This window comes from Canis aureus, chromosome 9, assembly GCF_053574225.1.
Source record: "Canis aureus isolate CA01 chromosome 9, VMU_Caureus_v.1.0, whole genome shotgun sequence".
Lineage (NCBI taxonomy): Eukaryota > Metazoa > Chordata > Mammalia > Carnivora > Canidae > Canis > Canis aureus.
In genome coordinates, this window is record NC_135619.1 from 53490008 (window position 1) to 53513103 (window position 23096).

Below are 23096 nucleotides of genomic sequence, written 5' to 3' on the forward strand. Positions count from 1 at the left end.
AAAATAGACTGAATTAATACCACCTAGACTGTGTTCATGATTACCCTGGTGTCCAGCATACCAGTTCCCACTTGAACATAGGAAGCTCACTGGGAAATGAACATCATCGGAAACCAGATACTGATTAAACTCTATAATGTTCTATCTAGTGATCATCACTCTAAACCCTCTTTTTCTGCCCATGGGCCAAATCCAGTTCCCAGTTTGTAATACTCTGCCATGAATTTAAACACAGTTCAAAGATATGTCATTAATCTCATTCTCCATTTTTCTTGTTAATTTTTCTTAAATTTTCATAATCAATATATTACAGAATAATTAATAAAGGTTTATCAAATAGCTTTCCTCTAGGAGGAATGCAGAATGAATAAAAAATGTAACCTGTAAATCAAGTTCACTAAGAGAATTCAAACGTTTCAGGTGCATAGTGAAAAAATTTATTTAGGACAGATTTCAAAACTTGGAAGAGAAGACAAAGAATGCACAAAAGCATCACAAAACTGTTACATAATATAAAAACACAAGAACTGAGCCTTTTAAAGAACCATAGCTCATCGGTGTATCACAGCAACACATTCAGTACCACAGGGTGGTAAGAGAAGGGATTTTAAAGGAAAAACCACTCAGCGGGACAGGACGACTGAATGACAATTTGGTACAGAGCTCTTAGAAATCATAGGAAATGTTGACGGCATTTCTCAGGGGACACGAAAAACAAAATGCTTCCAATAAATGAATAATGGGGCTACTTTTGTACTTGAAAGAAAAGACGGTGACACTTTCCCTTCTGGACCCCTTTCTGTAACATCAGCATAATGCATGACAGAGAACAATAAGGGAAGAACACCTTGGTGGTTGCCAATTGCTTAAATACTTGCCAAGAAAGCATAATCATCTTTCAATTAACTGACAGATTTCAATGCATGGCACCAAAGCAGGCCTTTCAGAAATACAAGCTAAATGGCATGAAGTGGTTTAGGAAATCTGCAAGTACCTCCCTCTACCCAAAGTCTGGCTTTCTCATAATCCATCACTCTGATTACAAAGGAACTTTCTTCTGAGAATTTCAAAATGCTTCCTGTTAGTAAAGGCAAATGGGTACGCCAGAGTGCTGGGTTACAGGATTGCTTTCTCTAGACTTTACTTGCTCTTGAACATGGCTAAATGGAAACAATTCAACTTGATTAAATGAAAACAACTTCACGCATGGGACAAGAATCTCAGAAATGGATGTCAGCAGAGTTTTTGATATGGAATTTCTTAGTAAAATGTACTACTCAGGACATGAGAGAAGGAATTAAGATAATGTTTTCCAGACGATTCTTGGCCTGAACCTAAAAATCAACAACAACAATAACGAGGAACGTTTTAGACAGAGAGATATCAAACCTGAGTGAAGAAGTGAGTTCAGGAAGAGAACTCCTAAAGCTGTTAGCTTAGGGCTCTTCTGGAACCCTATATGCTAGAATATTCCAAATCTAAACTCCAGAGTTGTTCATGACTCTTTGTCCTCTGGGAGTCATTTCACATATATTATTTTACCCTTAGATAAGTACTTAAAGGGACAGAAAAGTATGGAATTGAACCAACAAGCCTGGATATCTAAATTTCTGGGGCACCCTTTCCTCAAGTCTTAGAGGGAAGAAGAGCCATGAAATTAACTCTGGTCCACGTGCCTGGGGCCTAAAAGAAATCAAAGTACATATCATGGTAATCAGATCATGGGTTCAAACTAGTGACCAGGACCACTATAATACTTTCAAAGCCAACATCTTATTTTTTTTTTTTTTTAACATCTTATTTTTGGACTTAGTTTTTGAGGGAATGACAATTGGTAAATGAACCCCATCAAGGCTTTGGGCAACTAGGTTTTTCTTAGCTTAATGACAAGAGATTCAAATGGCAGGGGCTTTGTGTGGCCTTTGTGGTTCAGGCAGGAGCCATGCAACATTTCAGAGGGAATAGTGATTTCTGAAATCTGGCCACATGATACTTAGCAAAGTTTCTCTCACCCTCTGGGTCCCAAATTCTGCCCTAACCTCAGAATCTAAATAACTGGATATATGTCAAAGGAGTGCTCACAAAGTGGTGGATTGATTAGACAGAGCAAAGGGGTGACACTGCCCATGACCAGGTACCCACTGAGCCAAAGCAGTTTTCTCCTGGGTATCTCCCCTTTTTTCCAGGAGAGCAGCCACCAGGAACCAACTCCCAGGCGGTTCTTCTACTTCTGAGAAACACTGAGGAGCTGCAAACTCATGTCACAATTTCATTTATAGCCAGTGACAGAATATAGCTCCCATGGATGGAGGGCTTCCTCTATTTATTACTCAAATAATTTGTGTCTTCCTCAGTATCTCATTAACATAGACTCTTCATTCACTTGGTAAGGTTTACAAGAGTTCCAACTGATGACTGAATAGTCATACACAAGTCACCCAGTTATCCCAATGTGGGATTGTAAATCATAATTCCTCCATAGTCCAACTTTCAACCAAGGCTGACTGCTCAACTCACTGTTACTTAATTCCGGTTAATGGGGTAAACAGAGGCCTTAGATACCATGCTGCCAGTACTAAACAATATGGTAAATAATCAAGGCATCAAAGAGAAATGGAGGGAGCCTAGTCCCTCTTAATCTCTCAGTTGCGTGGAAGTGAGGGCCTAGGGACAGGATCCCATGTGCATGAAGACTGGGACTTTGGCCATAAAGATACTCACCACAGACAGGGTTGCTGGAAAGCACCCAGCTTGTGACTGGTTTTAGACACCCATTCCCTACTTACTTCCCAAATAATCAAGCATCATGGCTCCCTGAGCACAATCCAACACACAATGAATATAATGGCTTGCTCTCTAAAGACCATAAATCCCTTAATATGCTACCGGTCACAATAAAAGGAATGAAATCACCTTCCTTCAGACAGAAATTCACTTTCAACTCTTTTCAACCACTGAGATTCTATAGGGATGGTGCTCTTCCCTTTTCCAGCAAATTCAGCTTTCCATGAGCTCTACATTTTTAGCCAGGTGGAAAGAGACTGGTTAAAGAGGTTGGTGTGGACCTTCTAGGCCCAGAAGAAATTCAAAATGGAAGCTCTTAAAAGGGAGAACTGTTCCATTTCCTACTGTGTGTATGACCATCCCACAGAGATTACAGAAGACCAGGAGTCCTACACCTCACAGGGAGGTCAGCCTACAGGGCCACAGCTTGTGGCTTGGGGCCCTTCTGTGATTTTGGCCAAAAGCAAGCAAGCTCATCTCTTTCTTAGCCACAGTCAAAGCCAACGGGGGCTGCAGGGGACACAGCTGTACTCCCTCCCAGCCTCATTCCAGTCTTACCACCATTTTACAAAATGGCACTAGACTCTAAGCCCCAGAGAACACAGAGATGAAATGCAGCCTCAGGTCAGGGGATGATACTTAGTAGGGGAGACCTACTCAAACAGATTCCTAAAGTCACATCTGTTGGAAGAGACAGCAAAAGGGCTTGGGGCTTCTCCAATAAGCATAATGAGAACCAGCAAGGCTTCTGGCTTAAAGAATAATTCCAACTAATGAAATACAGACTAAAGAACTAAGCAAAACCAGGATATGAACAAAACCTGGGATACATTTGACAGCTTATCTCTCTTCCTCTCATTTTATTGTGTTTTTTTCCCCCTTACTATCAATTTTAAAAGGCAGGCCTCCAGCTGCACAAAACTGTTTTGCTTCGGCCCTCCCTCACCCTCCACATAAACAGTAATCCTTTATGTAAATGTTAGGGTCACTCAGCTCCATACCTTAGAATCACATGCTTTGGGGTTACAAGGCAACTTTTTGCAGAAAAATGGTCTTAACAAATAAATATAAAGATACTTTAGGATTTGGGATTTGCCCAATTCTTTCAAAGAAGAACTGGGTAGGGCTCATCAAGATCATCTACACTCAGATACTTTCTATAACTGGTTTTACAGTGTATCTAATCCCACTGATTAATATAAGACAGAGAACTCTCAGATTTAACTCTTTCATATGCACATAAGGGGCAATATAATATGTACTTTTAAAAAGTCTGAGTTCCTTTCTTAAATAATAAAAACGTTTTTTAAGTTGCATGAATTATTTTTAAAAAAGAACAATGGCCTTATTTCAAGTTGTTACCTACCTCCATTATAAAGCTATCCATTGTCTGAGGACTGGGTTTTAACTTCGGAGTCCTGAGAGCAGGTCATAAAGCACGGATTAAAGTCCTTCCAAAGCAGCCTCACCATTGCCCTCCCTCTACTGAGCCAGAAGAAAGAGTGAAGCTCTGGCCTGAGGGAAGGGGAAATACAACAAGAGCTTTTGAGAGATGGAGATCAAGAAACACTTTTTTTGTATGAGGACCACCTCATAAGTAACTCATGCTGAATGAAATAAATCTGCTAAAAAACCAGGGGCCCTTTGACACAGGAGAGTTGGTATCTGTGCAGGGAACATACTCTAATTGGACACTTGCCAAAAGGAACAGAATGGGAGAATCATCTTTATTTTAATTAGCAGTTTATAATTTTAAAATCTATGTGGTAGGTATACCTAAGGGTGTTTACTATCTACTTCATTTAGGTTCTATGTTTGCTGAATATTTTTCATGGTAAAATGTTAGAAAAAATTAACACTTTAAATAGGTCTTCTTTCTAAAAGCCCCAACAGAGTGGCGAAGCTAAAACAAACAAGAAATTGAAGAAGCCAGCTGCTCTGTGTAGAGAATTTCAATCTTTCTCCCACTACAAAGCGCTCTCTTCTGTTAGTATTTACTTGTGCTCTAGAGAACAGGGTGAGACAGAGGACTCTGATTTCATTGTTTGGTTCTATAAACTCAGGGAAAGATCTAGGAAAGGATTACCTCTGAGGATTTGCTGAGCTATGAATTTCTCACTGATCACATGTGCTTCCACGAGTAATATTTGGTCCCTAAAGTTCGATGATTTCAGAAATTTAATAGGAAAATAGGGTATGAATTAGATAGTGAAAATATCTTTTTAGCCATTTTATGCCAATGGAACAAAGAAACGCCAGTGTAGGGTGAAATGTAACAATGTCCAGGACTCCAAAGTACCCAGACAATAAGAGGCACACAGAGGTGACAGGAACAGGGCCCTCGGGCTTCCCTGATGCACCAGAACTAGGATGCCAAAGGAAGTAGTACAGAGAGTCTCAGGGCAAAGATAAACAGAGTGCTGTCCCAGGGAGCTTGCTACATATGGCCTGACAGCTCCCTTCTATGAGAAAGCCAGGAGTTAATAATAAACAGGAAAAATAAGCAAGGCTTGAGCTGACTGGAGAATAGCTCAGTAGAAAATTCTTTTATAAGAATTATACTCACTTAGCTAAGGTGTGATTCAACTTCGGTGCCGAAAGAGTGCTCACTCAGCTAATCTGACGGTGATGTGATGCGCAGCGAGTTTGCTCTGAGCGGCCCAAATACTCACTAAAGTAATTTCTAATTTCTTACCAGTGTAATCCTCTACAAAATGCACTGAAATATAAAATCATGTAGATAAGATGCTGCTCAGTCTACAACATCCTATCCTTACTTGGGGCTTTGCTCTCAGGGAAACAGAAAGTGCAGGCTGCCTGGCCTTTTATTCCAGGACACAGATGCTACTAAAGAACTACCATGAGGAGCCCTGGTCTTGGAGGTCCTGCTCTCATAGTGGGGAGAGGCTTGGCATGAGACACCTGCATAAGGAAGGAATGAGCCAAAGGAAATGTCATGAAGATGACTCCACAGAGTAGGCAAAGGACTTTGAAATCCCAGAAGCACAGGATGTCCTTGACTGGCAAGTCAATTCCTCTGTACTCCAACCTGAGTGAATGGGCAGGGTCCCTCACAACCTAGAACTCCTCTCAGAAAGGGCTAGGGTAAGATGGCATCATCCATCTCAGAAGGGCAGGATCCCTCCCAAAACATCCCAGGACTGACCTTCAGGAAGGGAATGTTATCACTTCCCAACTTTTCCTAACATTGTCATCTGACTCCACAGAAGAGGTGGCCTCAATGGCTCAGAGCAGACAAAAGCCTTCTAAGAAACAGATGGAAACTGTTTCAAAGGCAAAATGAAATGTGCTACAAAAATAAATAAAGTAATAAATAAATTGAATTATTCCTCAAAATTCTAAGGCAGTAACAGACTCAACACAAGGAATAAGAAACAAGGAGGTACAGACCACCGCAGTGGTCCCTTCTCTGCCTGAGGCCCTGCCCTGCTGCTCTGGCAACCCCTGATTACAGACCCCTACCTAACCCTATGGAACTCAGGGCCTCAGAGCTAATACAGTGGGAAGGGTAGCCAGAGAAATGCAAGCTTTGGCCTGGTAAAGAACAAATCCAACTCCAAAAGCTTTAAGCCCTCAATGCAAGAAACCTAAATCCAGAAGCTCTGGAAGTCGATGGGTACTGAAGCAAAATTTCTAAATAACACTCTTACCTGAAAGATAAAAAAAGAGTAGTGGGGAATCTGGAGTGTTGTATTTTTTTTATCGTTCTCTCTCAGATTGTACCCCTTCTCTGGTTATACAAAAAAAAAAAAGTAATTCAGTAATACTTGACTTTCAAAGATGTGGATTCTGAGATCTTTCCACCTAATCCCCACCCCTTCCCCTCCGACCCCCATCACCCTTGCTACTACACAGGACATGACCTCTTGAAGCAGGAAGCAATGGAGGCAGCAACTCCCCCCAGATGTTAGACTATGTGATCACCACTACAGACTATGTGGCTGTTCTCACTGTAAGGACACGGACATAGACGTGGGAGAGGCAAGAGGAGGGTAAGAGGCAGAGTCGAACAATCAGGACTGCTAACACCCCTCCAAAGGCAGTGAGGGCTCCCGGCCCATGCTACAGACCATGAAGAACCGGCAGGCAGGAATATGGCAGTGGTGAGAGGCTGGACAGAGCTTTCTCCATCCAAGAGACTGGGTTCCTTCATGGACCATGTGCTTTTCCTCTTCCAGCACTTTCAAAAGTGAAGAGTGGGCGCCACTAACCACATCTGCAATAAAGGCTCCGGGAGAGGTGAGAGCAGCAACTGGAATGATACCTCGTACCAAAACAAACCTACTTTTCCAAGAGAACACCCAGCTGCCCTTCAGGCTTTTGCCTGCCGGGCTCCGTCATAGAGGCATTTTGCTGGAGTCTGAAGCAAGAGGAGCATGAGTCAGGGACCACAGAACAGGGGCACTACACCACCACCTGCAGAAGCCAAGAAGGGGGAAAAGCTACGTGGGGTCAACACAGGCATGCCAGGCAGGACGTGAGGGTAGGAGCCTCACGCTCAACTTTTCGCTCTTGCCTCTCCAAAGCCAGAGGCACCAGCTGGCAGCCTGCTCCAGCCAGCAAACACCCGCCTGCCTCCTGTCCCCGTGGGCCTTCAGCTAGTGTAGTAGATGTGGAAGTAGAGAGTCTTGTTGCGGAGCAGGGAGTACGAGTTGTCAAACTTAAGCAGGTAGATGCCCTCTCCCGGGTAGTCGTGGCTACCAGCCTGCACGTCTCGGTGGCTGTCTCGCCGGTACACGGGCATGACCTCCCCATATCGCCCTCGCAGGGAGCTCCTGGAGCCTCTCTCCACATCTCCAACTGGGACAGGGTCTGTGTGAGCAAAAGGCACAGTGTTTGGATGCGACTTCAGAGACTGAATAAGTCCTACCTCACGGTCAAAGAATACACGAGGTGACGTAATGGCTCTTAGCCAGGGGGATGCTCTCGTCCTCCTACAGGGATCTGGAAGTGTCTGCGGACCTTCTGATCACCACAGTGACTAGTGAGTCATACTGGTATTTGGCACCCAAGTGTCTAGGAGCACTTGACATCAGGATAGTACTCGCTCAGCAAAGAAGCATTCCACCCCAAAGGCCAACAATGTCTCCACTGAGAAACAATGATTTAGCCTTATAGAGCCTACCTGTTCCAGAACTGTCTGGACATTTCTACACCCCATTGAGTGCAGAGCCCAACATGGGGCTCAGTCTCACGACCCTGAGATCATGACCGGAGCCAATATCAAGAGTCCGACACTTAACTGACTAAGCCACCCAGGAGCCCCAAGAAAGGTATTTAGAAGGGAACATTCTGACATCTTTTCATTCAGTGGGGAAAAGAAATAGCTAACAGAGGAAGGAAATACAAACACCCTGTACAGAGTGACCTAGAATTCTACTTGGCCTCCTGAAAAATAGCAAATTAAGACATGAGGTTCTCCTCCTGCCTAAATACCTGAAGATTTCCCTGCAGACTTGCTCTTCCATGAAGAAGAAAGGGACTGATTATAAGATCATATAGACAAATCAAGATGCTTGGAACCTACTGAGAACCTTACTCTTAATATTACAAAAACAAAAACAAAAACAAAAAAAACCTCGAGGTCATTCTGAGTAGGCACTGCAAATAACTGGAATGGAGCACAGCAATCACTTTTAAAACTACTCCGGGCACGTGGTGTGCTCTGGGCATATTTTGCAATACATACAAATATTAAATCATTATGTTGTACACTTCAAACTAATGTTATATGTCAATTATAATGCAATAAAAAATTTTTAATTAAAAAATACTGCTCTGGGCATGAAGAAAGAAGTAAACAGTATTCAGCCAACTGTGACAGTCTGGAGGGGAGCACACTTAGCAAACTGTAATCACCCAGTTTGGTTCCAGACTAAAAATGGTAAATATCCCAAACTATGAGAGAAATTTAAAATAATCTCAGGTTTATATGTAATTTATATACTGCAGCATTGACCCATCCCTTTCCCTGCCCACCCATCCCTGTCCCCAAGGAGGTGTTGGACAAATAGCTAGATACTGATTAAAAAGCATAAGAAACTTTCCACCAAGGCACCAGTACCATCCCCACCAGAATGTTCTTTGAGGGTCTGACTTTGGCCTGTACCCACTCACTCAATTTAGCTTACAATGCTGAAAGGGATTCCTTGTTTTCGTTCTAAGGGAGAGAAGGACTGGTGTAACACAGGAAGTGGTCACTAGAAATTGGGCTGAGAAAAAGCAAATTCCAAATTATGTTAAAATTAAATTTACCTTCAATCTCTTCCTCCTCTTCCTCGTCTTCATCCTCATCTTCACTGGAATCACTGACCTGCACAGTTATGTCAGTGCTGGTTACAGGGGTCCAGTCAAAATAAACTCCAAAGCCAATGTCATAGTCGTCGGTGGCAAACTCCCAGCAAACACGCTTCCCCTCTGGATGCGTAGGTACCCGGATGGTCACCACCTCACCCCGCTTCACCACCAGACGGCTGTTCTTCTCTTTGCCCAGCTTGCTTTTAAATTCTTTCATCTTGGCAAAGGTCCAGATGCATGGAGGCGCCATCAGAGGGGGGGACACTGAAAGGACAGGCAGCTCACTACTGAGAAACCAAGAGGAAATGTAAAGACACCTGACATTTGGCTTAGGGCGGGTATCACAGTCAGACCTTCTTTCTACTTCATGGCTTCTTTCACTGCCTTTCACACGTCACCTCCTCACTTTCCTTCCATCAGTCAGCCTGCCCTTTTTTTTTTTTTTTTTTTTTTAAGATTTTTATTTATTTATTTGAGAGAGTGCACAAGCAAGGGCAGGGCAGTGGGAGACAGAGAAGCAGGCCCAAAGCCAGGCTTGATCCCAGGACCCTTGGCAGGCTCCAAATGGACTAAGCCACCCAGGCGCCCCCTGCCTGCCTTTTCTTTAAGCACCCCTTGGGAACAAAGAAATCACCCTCCTACCCTCAAAGCTCTCACCTTTCCTGTGATCCCCCAGGAGATCTGCAGATTCCAAATCAGCTGAAAGGATATCTACAGCTCCTGTGTGTTCAGATTGGATCATAACGATGTCCCCAGACCTTTGTGGAACTTGGTACTTGGCCATCTGTACAAGAACACTCTAATTAGAGCACTCGCTAGAGGGGCAGATCCCCATCAGCCCCTTCCCCATGGTGCTGCCCGCCCAACCATGCCCTCTTGCCTCCACCTTTTCAGCTCAAAGCCTGCAGTGCTAAGTTCCCTCCTCCCTTTTGCAACTCTCCACTCCAGACCCTTTATAAAATCTTTGTCCATGAACATCCTCCAACCTCGCTACAAACTTCTGCACCAGTAGGGTTTCTGTGCCTTGCCTTGATCTCAGCCTGCACAGCACCTCCCTGCAGCCCCCCTTCTGGAGTGTAGCTCGACTCCAGCTCTGCAACACATCCTCCTTCTGCAACTCCCACTCACGGGTTACCTCCAGATCCCTGTCAACTGGGTCACCAAAGCACTGCAGAGAGAGAATCTGGTTTATACTCTGTCTCTGGTTCAGTCATGGCACACCTGGGATGGCCCAGGGCCACTGGTTGTCACATCCACTAACAGTGTTCTATAAATAATCACAATTTTACCTATTTAAATGTACTTTTTTTTAATTTAAATGTATTTAAACAGTACATTTGCTGCCAGCCATCTAACCTGCATGAAGAGTACAAACATCACTTGAAACTTGAAGCCCTCACTAGCCCATGGCAGGAGGCTTCACACACTTTCTTATGGGTTTCTTTTTTTTTTTTTAATATTTTATTTATCTATTCATGAGAGACACAGAGAGAGAGAGGGGCAGAGGCACACAGGCAGAGGGAGAAGCATGCTCCATGCAGGGAGCCCGATGTGGGACCCGATCCAGGGACTCCAGGATCACGTCCTGGGCCCAAGGCAGGCACTCAACCACTGAGCCACCCGGACATCCCTCTTATGGGTTTCACATCAGACTCCTTGGATCAATGTTCCTGTTTCTTGTTTTAATGCCATAATTTCACGCTCCTTCTCCAAGCAGTCGGTAGGCAACACAAGACATTATACCCACTGCCCACACAGGATTGCACACTACTGAGATGGCTGTCCAGTTATGAGACCAGAATTATATTTGCAAGAAAGAAAACTTTTAATTACTCCCAGACTATATCTTCATAACATCTCTGTCTGGAGAATAAGTCCTTCAGTTCTTTACCTGCATTGCTTTATGAGGTAAATGAGACTTTGGCTAACCTGCTTAAGTGAGTCTTTCCTTTTCCAGAGGGCTAAACAAAGGATTTAGTTTGCAACATATTAGCAGCCTAGCATTAGTAAAGTCACTAGGTCTTAGCTTCAATTTCCTCATCTGTAAACGGAACATAACGGTGCCTATCTCACAGGTTTGTTCTCAGAAGTAAACGGAGTATGATGCATAAAAATGCTTTGTAAACTATAAAGCATGATGCAAATGTAATTATAATGTTTGCACTGTCTTTACTGGCACTAATACTGTTTGATATTATAATAGATGTGTTAATAATGATACAAACAACCTATTCCTCCGTGGGAGGGAGACAGACCACTGCTATCTCTACCACTTCTACAGAAACTTTATCATAAATATGGAGGAGTTCCTGTGGTAACAAAGAAACTGAAGCTAAAACATAATCCCATGAATCAAGGCTCCAAACATCCAGAGGACATGTGAGCGTTCATTTCAACACTTCATTTTTTAAATAGCTGCTAGTTCAGTGATGGGTCCTGAGGGCGATGCACATGACCATTCTTCAAATAATCAAAACCGAGATGCCCCAAGGCTTTCTAGTTCTATATGCATCTAAATCCTGGTGCCACAAACTGCTCCTTCTGAAGAGACAATGACAATGCCACCCTACCTTGTTGAGGGCCGGGGCCTGGTCTGTAGGCAGCAATTCCTGTTCTACCAAGGCCTGAGCCTCCAAGGCACCAGCTGTTTTCCGCAGATCTTCTGGGGCATCCTCACTCACTGGAGACACCATCTGTGGCCTCTCAGAGGAAGAGAGTATGTCAATTCAAGGACTCTTAAAAAGCACAGTAGTAGTCTTGGAAAAACTTAGAAATAAAGCACAATCTTCAAGTGACACCTCCCAACCTCTGCTTTCCTCTGGCATCTAGGTTTACTGTCCCTTAGGCCTCACCTAAGCCAGAAATTAATCACCAAAACAAAGGGAGTGTACACAGATTCGCAAGGCAGGCCCTCTCTGCTCATCCCAGGAGCAGCTTCTCAGCGTTTCCACTTCATGCCATCCTCCAAATCGCCCTGGGGTTTTATTACCCAGTTCACTGGGTAATAAAAGGTCAATGCTTTGTTTCCTTTTTTAAGCACACTAATCTATTATCCCAAGGACTTAAAACATAAGTATTTGAATAATTACTTTCAAAGAAGCAGGGGAATAATGCTCTTTCCTTTCCCCTGACTTCCAGAGAGACCAGAAAGTGAGTTAGGTGTCAGGGCGGCAGTATCATACCCCAGGGCTCTTGGAAATCTATGGCCAACACAATCTGTGAAATGGATTCTTTAGAGCAGCAGTTATCAGAGTATGGTGTTTCGTTTAGACCACACCAACAGAGTGAATTCAGACCACATTCTGGTGACTACAGACTTGTGGTTTACATTTGCAGAGCAGATTATTGTTTTCTCCCCCTACACAGTAACAAGGTAGAGACATTCAAGTTTCCTTGCGATCCTGTTTGTGGAGGGATTTTTTTTTTTCCTGTTTATCTTTTTACTGAAAGTTTAAGTTTTTGGTGTCCTAGCTCCATGATGGGGCAGGGGGAGGGGGTCTCTTATTAGACTCTCTACCTTGGGCATTTCTTCCTTTCTTGGTAGTTCATAAAATAACAGTGCATCTTAGAGTTGATGGCAACTTAAGAGTCTATGAAATATGATGAATACTTGCTTTCTGTCTGCCCCCTAGAATAAAAACTCCATGATACCAGGGACTTGGATTGTTTGTTCATCTGTGGTATCTTCATTGCCTAGAACACTGCCAGGTAAGTAGCAAGCAGGCTCTTAACAAATACTTGAATGAATAAATAGTAGATAGCCCCAAAATATTTGAATAAATAAATGAATAAGTTAATTTTTGTTTGAGAGCAAAAACGGAGTACTGGCATGTGAGAATACAGCAGTGATTCTGACCATTAGCCTGACCTTACTGTGTATGGCATCTGAAATCATTTCTTTGCCTTTTGCAGGCTATTTTGCACAAAAACAATTCTAAACAGGACATGCAATAGCCACATAAATTTAATATTCACATTAGCACTTTATGCTCTGAAGAATCAATGAAGGGTATTTTGGGAAAGATAAGTTGCAAATTGCTTAACGCCAATGATAAACCACGTAAAGGAAAAACTCCCAGTGTAAGCCTTCTGGTGTATGCTCCCGTGGTAGGGAGGGCATCCCAAGAGAGGGAAGAGTCTGGCCAGCCCAGCTAGCCTCACTGGAAAAGAGAGAGAGTAGTGCACTTCTGGTTCTAACATATACAAAACATAAACCCTACACTTCAGGCATCATCTGGGCTGGATTTCTTTCTTTACACACCAGATATTAGAAACAAAGCTTCAAAATTAAATCTCCTATTTTTCTAAGAATGTTGTACATTCTTCGCTCAAAAACTTTATTTACCCTTAGGAGGAAAAATTAGCTCTGTGCCAAAAGCCATCTTCCAAATATCCTTCAAATCACCATGTACAGAAAAAGGGTGATGGTAGGAAGAGGGAAAGGAGCTTCCCTCCTGGGATTTGATAAGAACAGGAATTGTCTCAAATCATCAAAGCCTGGGATCCCTGGGTGGCGCAGCGGTTTGGCGCCTGCCTTTGGCCCAGGGCGCGATCCTGGAGACCCGGGATCGAATCCCACGTCGGGCTCCCGGTGCATGGAGCCTGCTTCTCCCTCTGCCTGTGTCTCTGCCTCTCTCTCTCTCTCTCTCTCTATGTGACTATCATAAATAAATAAAATTAAAAAAAAAAAAATCATCAAAGCCTTGGGGAGGCCTTGTCTTCTAAAAAGACTGTTACATAAATAACCTAGTAGCTCTAAGCATAAAACTCAAAACCCTTCTAATGCGACTTATGGGAATAAGCTTTAGAGTAGAAAAAACCTAGAGCTTTATGAACTTGGGAAATTTTTCAATTCACTGTTTTGTATTCCTTATTGTAAAAAAAAAAAAAAAAAAACCTGTTTCAGTAGGGCTGCTATGAGGATGACATGATAGAATACATTTTAACACCTAGTACAATATTGAGCAAATAGAAATATTCTGTAAAAAGTAACTATTATCATTATTATGGAGAAAAATTCAATAAAGTATGGTTATGTATCACCAATTATATTATTATTATATTAATCATTGTCTTCCATCATCTGAATTCTGGGGTTTTGAAAAAAGTTTTATTTCATATATAAAAGTAAGAAGAAAAAACTTCTACTTAAGAAATAACAGATCTGGGGGTGCCTGGCTGGCTCAGTTGTAGAACTTGAGACTTAATCTCAGGGTTGTGAGTTCAAGCCCACATAGGGCAGAGAATTCACTTAAAAAGTAGATAATTTTTTTAAAAAAGAAATAACAGATTGTTTAAATATCTTGACATTCCTCTCCACCCCTAGCAATCAATTTTGTGTGGGGCATGGAGCCAACACTGGTTCTAGTGGACAGTATCATGCCACAAACAGATCAGTTGGACTATAATATCCATTAGCTCTCCTGTATCTTCAAAATACAGCTTTTCATTAATTATTCCATTAATGTTTCATGTTTCTACTTATTCCAGAGCTCAGTACAACTCTTTCCTGTCTGCTATATGCACTCTGGTATCAATGACAGTAGGTAGATGAAATGGATGGAGCAGGAAACTAAGAATAAAACTAAACACACATTCTCTTGCAAGTCCACCTGGGATCCATGTCTAATGTATGAACATTTCAACCTGGGTTCCAGGAGAAGACAAATGAAGATGCTATACTACTTGTTACAGTTTTGTTCTCTGAGAGTAAAGAATATTTCATAACCTGAAATAGATTTGACGTTGCCCCTAACCACACCCAAGGATTGACAAATGAATGACCAAATCATCCATACTCTTCACTCCAACTTGCCCTCCCCCTTAAAGCAGATGTTCATGCCTTTCATCACTTCCTTATCTCAGAAGATAAACAACAAGGAGCCAAGCAGTTGCTGTTCCTACCTGTAAGGTGAGGAATGGGGTTCTGGATCAGAAGCAGAAGCCACTAGAGAGGTGACCTTGGTGTTTTCTAGATCTTCATTCTCTAGAAAATCATGGAAAGAAAAATTCAATATTTGAGAGGGAACACAATCATAATTATCTTATAGCTTAAAAAAAAATTGGCAGTTTCAACCAACTGTCTCTTTCCAAAAATATTCTGGGCATCCACTTCTGAGAGTCCCAGTGCATATATTATTCAAGTCCTCCAGTCAAGTACTCAGACCATCATAACCCATTCATGAAAAAATATGTTCCTTTCCAAAACAAGTCCCTACAAAATTCATTCTAATTTAAGAATCACATTTCTCAGGAAGCATATGGTTAAATTTGGCAAAATGTAGAGGGAAGAGTGAGATTTAGGATGAAATGAACTAGAATTCAGTGTCGAAGGATGGAGTACCACCTCTATATTCAGGAAGTTCACATCAGTGTAGCCAGGGGAAAGGATCTTTGTAATTTCTTTTACTTGCTCATTCACCAGTGACTTACTGGTTAGGTAGCTACAAGGAGTATACACGTACATGTATATACAGTATACATGGCATAAAGAGAGCCATGTCCTCAGGCTCACAGCAGGCCTATAGCTGGTATTACTGCCATTGTGCAGGTAAGGACACTAAGGCACAGAGACAAGATTCAAACCCAGACAATCATGCTCCTAACCTTAGGTGCTACTGTTTTATGGTTTATTGACCTAGCCTTTCTTTGACCACTCAGAAAAGCATATGGTTCTGTGTATTTAGATAATCCCTGGTTTAACCTCCTCTAGTGAAGTCCACAAGAAACTGAAGCCCAAAGTCCACTTCCCACTACAAAATACAGCTTAAATGAAGTAAACCTCAAATACTGCAAATGTCAGAGTTTGCTCCATAAAAGTGCAAACGATAGGCAAATATTGGTGATCCAACTTAAATCTAGTCTCACTTTTTTTTATATGTGAAAATATCTATTTTTCTTTTTATCAGCTCACACTCTTCTAGGTAGAAAGATCTTAGAGCTTATGCCACCCAATTTTCCTCCTGGGAAAAAACAGAAAAAATTAGTCTCTGTCCTCAGTTCCTGGCACAGAATTATGAAAATCCTGATGATTTCCTAAGTGAAAAGACTACTAGGAGTATGTTTGTTCTAACACTTGGTCTTTGACTCTGGTTCCTGACACAGACTTCCTAAATACCCGGACCTTCCCTGGTGATAGCAGTGTCTTTTGTTCCAAAGTGACTCTGGGTGGGCTCCTGGATGGGGGTTGCTCACAAGAAAGGCCAAGGCGTGATCAGATGCTTGGAATTATCAACCCCACCCCTCATTCTCCAGAGAGGGGAGAGGAGCTACAACAAAGTTAATAATTGATCATACCGATATGATAAACTTCCATAAAAATTCCCAAAGTACAGTGTTTGGAGAGTTCTAGGTTGGTTAACACATTCACATACTGGGAGGGTGACACACCCCAACCTCAATGAGACAGAAGCTCCTGCGCTCAGGACCCTCCCAGACCCTGCCCACTGTAGCTCTTCATCTGACTTTTCATCTGTATCCTTGCTCATATCCTTTCATAAACTGGTAAATGTTAGTATTTCCTTGAGTTCTCTGAGCCACTTTAGCAAACCATCAAATCCAAGGAGGAGGAGATCATGGGAACCTTCAATTTATAGGCAAGTCAGACAGCAGTTGTGGGTAACCTGGGACCTCCTACTTGAGACTGGCATCTGAAAGAGGCCCTTTAAAAAAAAAAAAAGAAGAAGAAGAAGAAGAAAGAAAGAAGAAAGAAAGAAAGAAAGAAAGAAAGAAAGAAAGCAAGCAAGCAAGCAAGCAGGCAGGCCCTTTTCACCAAGAGATGAGAATACAATGTTCTTTCCTATTTTGACCTAAGTAAAATTGGCTTCCTAATAACCTCTGCTCTTCTAATCCTTCGATCCTTTGCCACAATAGCCTTTCAAACATTTACAGCCTGGTATTACATTTCCTGAAAGTTCCTCCTCAGGCTAAGCATCTCAGTTCTCTCAATCATCCCTCAGGTGACCTCTGACCATACCAGCCTCCTTTGGTTGTTCCTCTTTGTTCCATGTGGTTTGTTTTTTAAAGATTTTATCCATTTATTTGAGAGAGAGAAAGAGATAACGACAGAGAGAGAACATGAGCTGGGGAGGAGAGGGAGAAGCAGATTCCCCACAGAGCAAGGAACCTGACTCAGGACTTGATCTCAGGACCCCCAGATCATGACCCAAGCTGAAAGCAGACACAACCAAGTGAGCCACCCAGGAGCCCCTCTTTGTTCCATCTGAAGTAAGGGGCTAAAATGGACAACTTTCTCAGATGTGTTATAATCCACCCAGAGTACACTGAGACTATAAACTCTTAATAAGGACGCAATATTTCTTGATTTTTTTGTTACCTTATATTCTTTTTTCATAATTTTTTAAATTCCAGTTAGTTAACATATAGTGTTATATTAGTTTCAGGTGTACAATATAGTGAATAACCACTTTCATACATCACCCAGTGGGCATCACGACAAGTGTACCTCTTAATCCCTATCACTGATTTAGCCCATCTACCCCACCCACTTCCCCTCTGGCAACCATCTGTTTGTTCTCTCTATAGTTAAGAGTCTGTTTCTTGGTTTGGGTGCTAGATTTTTTTTTTAAGATTTTAAAAATTTATTCATGAGAGACACAGAGAGAGAGAGAGAGAGAGAGAAAGAGAGAGAGAGAGACAGGCAGAGGGAGAAGCAGGCTCCATGCAGGGAGCCTGATGTGGGACTGGATCCCGGGAACCCAGGATCAATCACGCCCTGGGCTGAAGGCAGGCGCTAAACCGCTGAGCCACCCAGGGATCCCTGGCACTAGATTTTTTTTAACTGCAGATTTACCCTGTTAGCCTAAATAAGTCAATCATGATCTCCAGGGCATATAAAAATAAACTTATTCCGAGTTCAGTCTCACTATGCTCTATTTTTGAAACAGACTAACAGACTTTTGGAAAATAATTGACTTTTTAACTTTAATGAAGGACTTTACATGTCTATATTATTTATTTCAAATTAACTTTTTGAGGGACACCTGGGTGGCTCAGTGATTGAGCATCTGCCTTCAGCTCAGGTTGTGATCCTAGCATCCTGGGATCGAGTCCTGCATCGGTCTCCACACAGGGAGCCTGCTTCTCCCTCTGCCTATGTCTTTGCCTCTCTCTCTCTCTCTGTCTCTCATGAATAAATAAAATCTTAAAAAAAAAAAAAAAAAAACTCCTACAACTCAATAGCAAAACAATCCAATAACCCAATTTAGAAATGGACTTGGGGCAGCTCAGGTGTCTCAGTGGTTTAGCACCGCCTTCAGCCCAGGGTGTGATCCTGGAGACCTGGGATTGGGTCCTGCGTTGGGCTCCCTGCGTGGGGCCTGCTTCTCCCTCTGCCTGTGTCTCTGCCTCTCTCTCTCTCTCTGTGTCTCTCATGAATAAATAAATAAAATCTTTAAAAAATAAAATAAAAATGGACTTAAGACTGGAATATATTTTTCTCTGAAGAAGACATCCAAATGGTCAACAAGTATATGAAAAGATGCTCAACATTAATAATCATCAGGAAATGCAAACCAAAACCACAAAAATGAGATATCACCTCACATTGCTAGGATGGCTATTGTCAAAACCACAGACAAGTATGCAAAAGATGTGTAGAATTGGAACGTTTACACTTACATGAGAATGCAAAAAGGTGTAGCCACTATGGAAAACAGTACAAAGATTCCTCAAAAAATTAAAAATAGAAATACCATATCATCTACCAATCCCATTTCTAGATATTCATTCAAAAGAATTTAAATAGGGACACCTGGGTCAGCAGTTAAGCATCTGCCTCTGGCTCAGGGCATGATCCCGGTCCAGGATCGGGCTCCCTGCATGGAGCCTGCTTCTTCCTCTGCTTCTGTCTCTGCCTCTCTTTCTGTGTCTATCATGAATAAATAAAATCTTTTTTAAAAAAAGAATTTAAATCAAGATCTCAGAGATATTAGCACTCCGGTGTTTCAGTACAGCACTAATCATAATAGCCAAGATGCAATAACAACCTAACTGTCCATTGACAGATGAATGGATAAAGAAAATGTTGGTAATACATACAATGGAATATTATAATATTTTTAAGAGAAGGAAATCCTGCAACATGTGGTAACATGGATAAATCTTGAGAACATTACACTAAGTGAAATAAGCCAGTCACAGAAAGACAAATATTGCACAATTCCACTTATATGAGGTATCTAAAATAATGAAACTCATAAAATCAGAGAGTAGAATGATGTTTGTCAGGGTATCTAAAATAAAGAAACTCATAAAATCAGAGAGTAGATTGATGTTTGTCAGGGCCTTCGGGGAAAGGGAAATGAGGAGTTGCTAATCAATGGGTATAAAGTCTAAATTATATAGGATGAATAAATTCCAGAGATCTGCCATATAATATTGTTCCAATAATTAACAATACTGTATTGTACACACAAAAAAATTAAAGGAAATATTTAGAAGCACTTCACAGAAATAAAAAGAATAAACATTAATAATAAAATGAACAAATAAAACACCATGGCTGTTCAATGCTTGCAGAGCCTGAGCCAAGAGACACAAGTCCCATCAATTTAACTCAATACCTAACAAATTCCTAACAAGTGCCTGGCCCAACACTATGTACTGAAGATGAAGCACTGAAGCAGACACAATTCTGGCCCTCATGAAGCTTTCAGTCTAGCAGGGAAGACTGCAAAGGGCCTTTATCCCACAGAGGATCACAAATTTTAAGCTTAGGGGCACCTGGGTGGCTCAGTGGTTGAGTGTCTGCCTTTGGCTCAAGTCATGATCCCGAGGTCCTGGGATCAAGACCTGCATGAGGCTTCTCACAGGAGCTTCTCCCTCTGCCTCTCTCTTTGTGTCTCCCGTGAATAAACAAATAAAATATTTTTTAAAGATTAAGCTTAAATTAAGCTAGGAAATGACATGGTCAAATTTGTATTTTTGGGTAGGATTCTATAGCAGCTGATGGTAAGATGGAGCTTACCAGACCAGATAAGGGGCCTTGGCAAAGTCCACATGAGAGACAATGAGGACCTAATAGTGATTCCTGAGACAGCGTAGACAGGACTCAGTTAGAAAATCATTAGGTAGTCAAATTTGTTTTTAGGATGTCCATGCTGGCCATGCTTATCTTCTTACTAAATGTTCACAAACCATCTGTAACAAATTCCAGAACTTTGCTGAGAAGCTGCATCAAGTTTAATGATCTACAGATTCTGGATTCTAATCTCTTTTCCCCTATGGATAACTGCTATATATAGGTTCATTTCTAGTCCCTCACAGTACTCAAAGATAGCACACAATTTCATCTGCAGGCTCTTTCAGGACCCTGGATGTAGTAGTTATCTGTCAATCTTTTGGCTTTCAAATACTGAACCTCCTCCTGGAGGGGAATGACTTTGTAAACAGTACACAGCGGAAGTCAGAATGGAAGATCCTTCTTTTTCCCAGCCCGGGCAAATTAGGGACAAGGCACATGACCTAAAATATTCCCACCAAGAATTTGAAATAGCAGTTGCACAAAGGAAAAAGAGAATTCACCTAGTGGCAGTCAAACAACCCTAACCAAATTGTTCTTGCTGCTTAGCCTTTCCACCAACCTACTCCTCAGCCTTCCAACAATGTGGTGAATATCAGCAAACCTATATTCTTCTAATAATCTGTTTTTTGCTTAAGGCAGCCAAACTTAGTTTCTATTGCTTGTAACCCAGAACTCTGACCAGAATAACTGGATAGAATTTGCTTGGATCCAAAAATCTGAACTTTAAGTAGTTAGACATCCTATCCTCATTCTGATCATCTTTATTATTACAGCAAAGATTTAGTGATCCTTAGTATATGCCAATTATTTTCTGAGCATTTTGTAGGTATCATCTTTCTGGATCTTCACTGAATTGCAAAACCACTGAAGTTGATACTACCATTATTTCCTTTTTATCATTCTAAAAATTGAGGCCCAAGATGAACAGCAAATAGGAATAAAAGGGATATGAGTTCAGGCAGTCCAAGTCCAAAGCTAGCACTCTTATTAACTGTATTACACTGACTCTTTAAATCTTTATTGTGAAATACAATGTACATAAAGTACACAAAACTGTGCAGCTCAATAAATTACCACAAAGCATATACCTACATAAAATACTACCTAGGCCAAGAAATAGATCATTTCTAGCACTTTACAAGCTCCACTTATGACACTCCCAATCATTATCTGCTCCTTTCCTCCATAACCATTGTCCTTACGGAATCATTTCCTTCCTTTTCTTTATAGTTGGGCCACCTAAATATGCATTCCTAAATAGTGTTACTTCATCCTGCCTGAACTCTATATAAAGAGAAATAATGCAGACTAGCTGCTTTTACTCAACATTATGTTTGAAAGATTCAACTATGTTGTTGTGGGTAAGTTTGTTCATTTTCATTGCTGTATAATATTCCATGAATATACCATAATTTATCAATATGCCATTAATGAAATTTGGGTTCTTTCTTGTTTAAGGCTCTTATGGATAATGCTGCTATGGATATTTTTGTTCATGTCTCTTGATACACATGTGCATGCATTTATTTTGTATATAAACCTAGGAATGGAATGGTTGAATCATAAAAATCTGAATGATAAACTTTAGTGGCCAATGCCAAAGTATTTTCCAAAGGGGTTGTACTGAATATGCACTACTGCTGGTATTGAGGAACATTCCTATTACTCTGTACCCTCTCCAATACTTGGCCATATTAATAGCTTTTATTTGGGCCATTCTGATTGGTGTATGCTCATTTATTTGTGTACCACTGATGACTTCTGTTTCTTGGCCATTTATAAATCCTCTTTTATAAAATGCCTGTTCAAGTCTCTTGCCTACTTTGCTGTGTCCTTTTTTTTTTTTTTTTTTTAATCATATGACCCTATATTACTTTCCTTTGTAGTTCCAGCTAGCTGGGTATTCCACTGTACTACTATTGATGTCATCTATGATGTCATAGATGGTTCCCCAACAGATGGTGCCCCATCTATGTCCAGCAATGTCAACAAGCTCATCAAAACTGATATTTCCATTGTGCTTAATGTTTTTCTGCTTCTTTCTGTATCTTAGCAGTTCCTTGAGGCCTTTGATAATGAGGGCAGAGGCAGAAAGTACCACATGAATCTGGGCCTGTCATGAATGGCCATTTTCACTGTAATCCTCAGACCTTTCCAATCATCAGTTTGCTTTGGCTATGTATCATCAACCTTTCTGGAAGAAAGATGCAGGACGACAATCTTGGGAGCCAGGGCAGATGTAGCACCAACTTCCCCATTGCTGCACCTCAGATATATGACTTTGATCTCATTGGGGTTAAATTCAAGCAGCATGGTGAAGGCAGCTGATTAAGGACAGCCAAAGAAAGTTGTGCCTTGGCCATCTCCAAGCCATAAGCTGAAAGCCAGATCGTCTTTTTACTACTTATAAGAGTTCCAAATACAAACCTTTGTTTATTACATGTGTTACAAATACCTGCTTCTACTCTGTAATTTACCTTTTCAGTCTTTTTAATAGTGTCCTTTGGTGATCCCAAGTTCTTCATTTTAACGTAGCCAAAGCGTATCACTCTTTTCCTTATTAGCCCTTTGTCTTGAGAGGTCTTCTCCTACACTGAGATCAATATATTCTCCTATACTTTCTTTTAGGAGCTTATTATATATTGCCTTCCACATGTTTGTATGCAATCCAACTAGAATTGATTTTTTGTGTGTATGGTGAGATAAGGATCAAATTTCTCGTCTTTCCCTTCTTTCCTTTCTCTTAGGATATTCAATAGTCCTAGCAACATTTGCCATTCTTTCCTCACAGCTCTACAGTACAATCTTTATTGTAAATCAAATATTTCGTTTCTAGGATTTTATTCTATTCCTAGACCTTATTAGACTATTCTGTAAGAGCTTTAAAATAAATCTTGATACCTAATAGAGCAAATCTTTCCATCTTGTTGTTTTTACTCAAGTATTTTTA

At 41.3% G+C, this 23096-nt stretch overlaps 1 protein-coding gene across 4 annotated transcripts in view; it reads right to left on the reverse strand.

Moving 5' to 3' along the window:
- Positions 1–4494: 4494 nt before the first annotated feature.
- Positions 4495–23096, reverse strand: part of TMED8 (transmembrane p24 trafficking protein family member 8) — a 29210-nt gene continuing 10608 nt past the window's right edge. The window contains exons 1-6 of one of the 4 annotated variants that reach the window (XM_077910156.1): positions 18875–18948; positions 15007–15088; positions 11673–11802; positions 9760–9886; positions 9061–9366; positions 4495–7617 (exon numbers count right to left, since the gene is read on the reverse strand). In XM_077910156.1, the coding sequence (XP_077766282.1) occupies positions 7400–7617; positions 9061–9366; positions 9760–9886; positions 11673–11795 (774 nt within the window). In that variant the 5' untranslated portion in view covers positions 11796–11802; positions 15007–15088; positions 18875–18948 and the 3' untranslated portion in view covers positions 4495–7399. Of the gene's footprint in view, positions 7618–9060; positions 9367–9759; positions 9887–11672; positions 11805–15006; positions 15089–18874; positions 18949–23096 lie in introns of those variants that run through there. The other 3 variants (XM_077910155.1, XM_077910158.1, XM_077910157.1) reach the window with 3 other exon arrangements.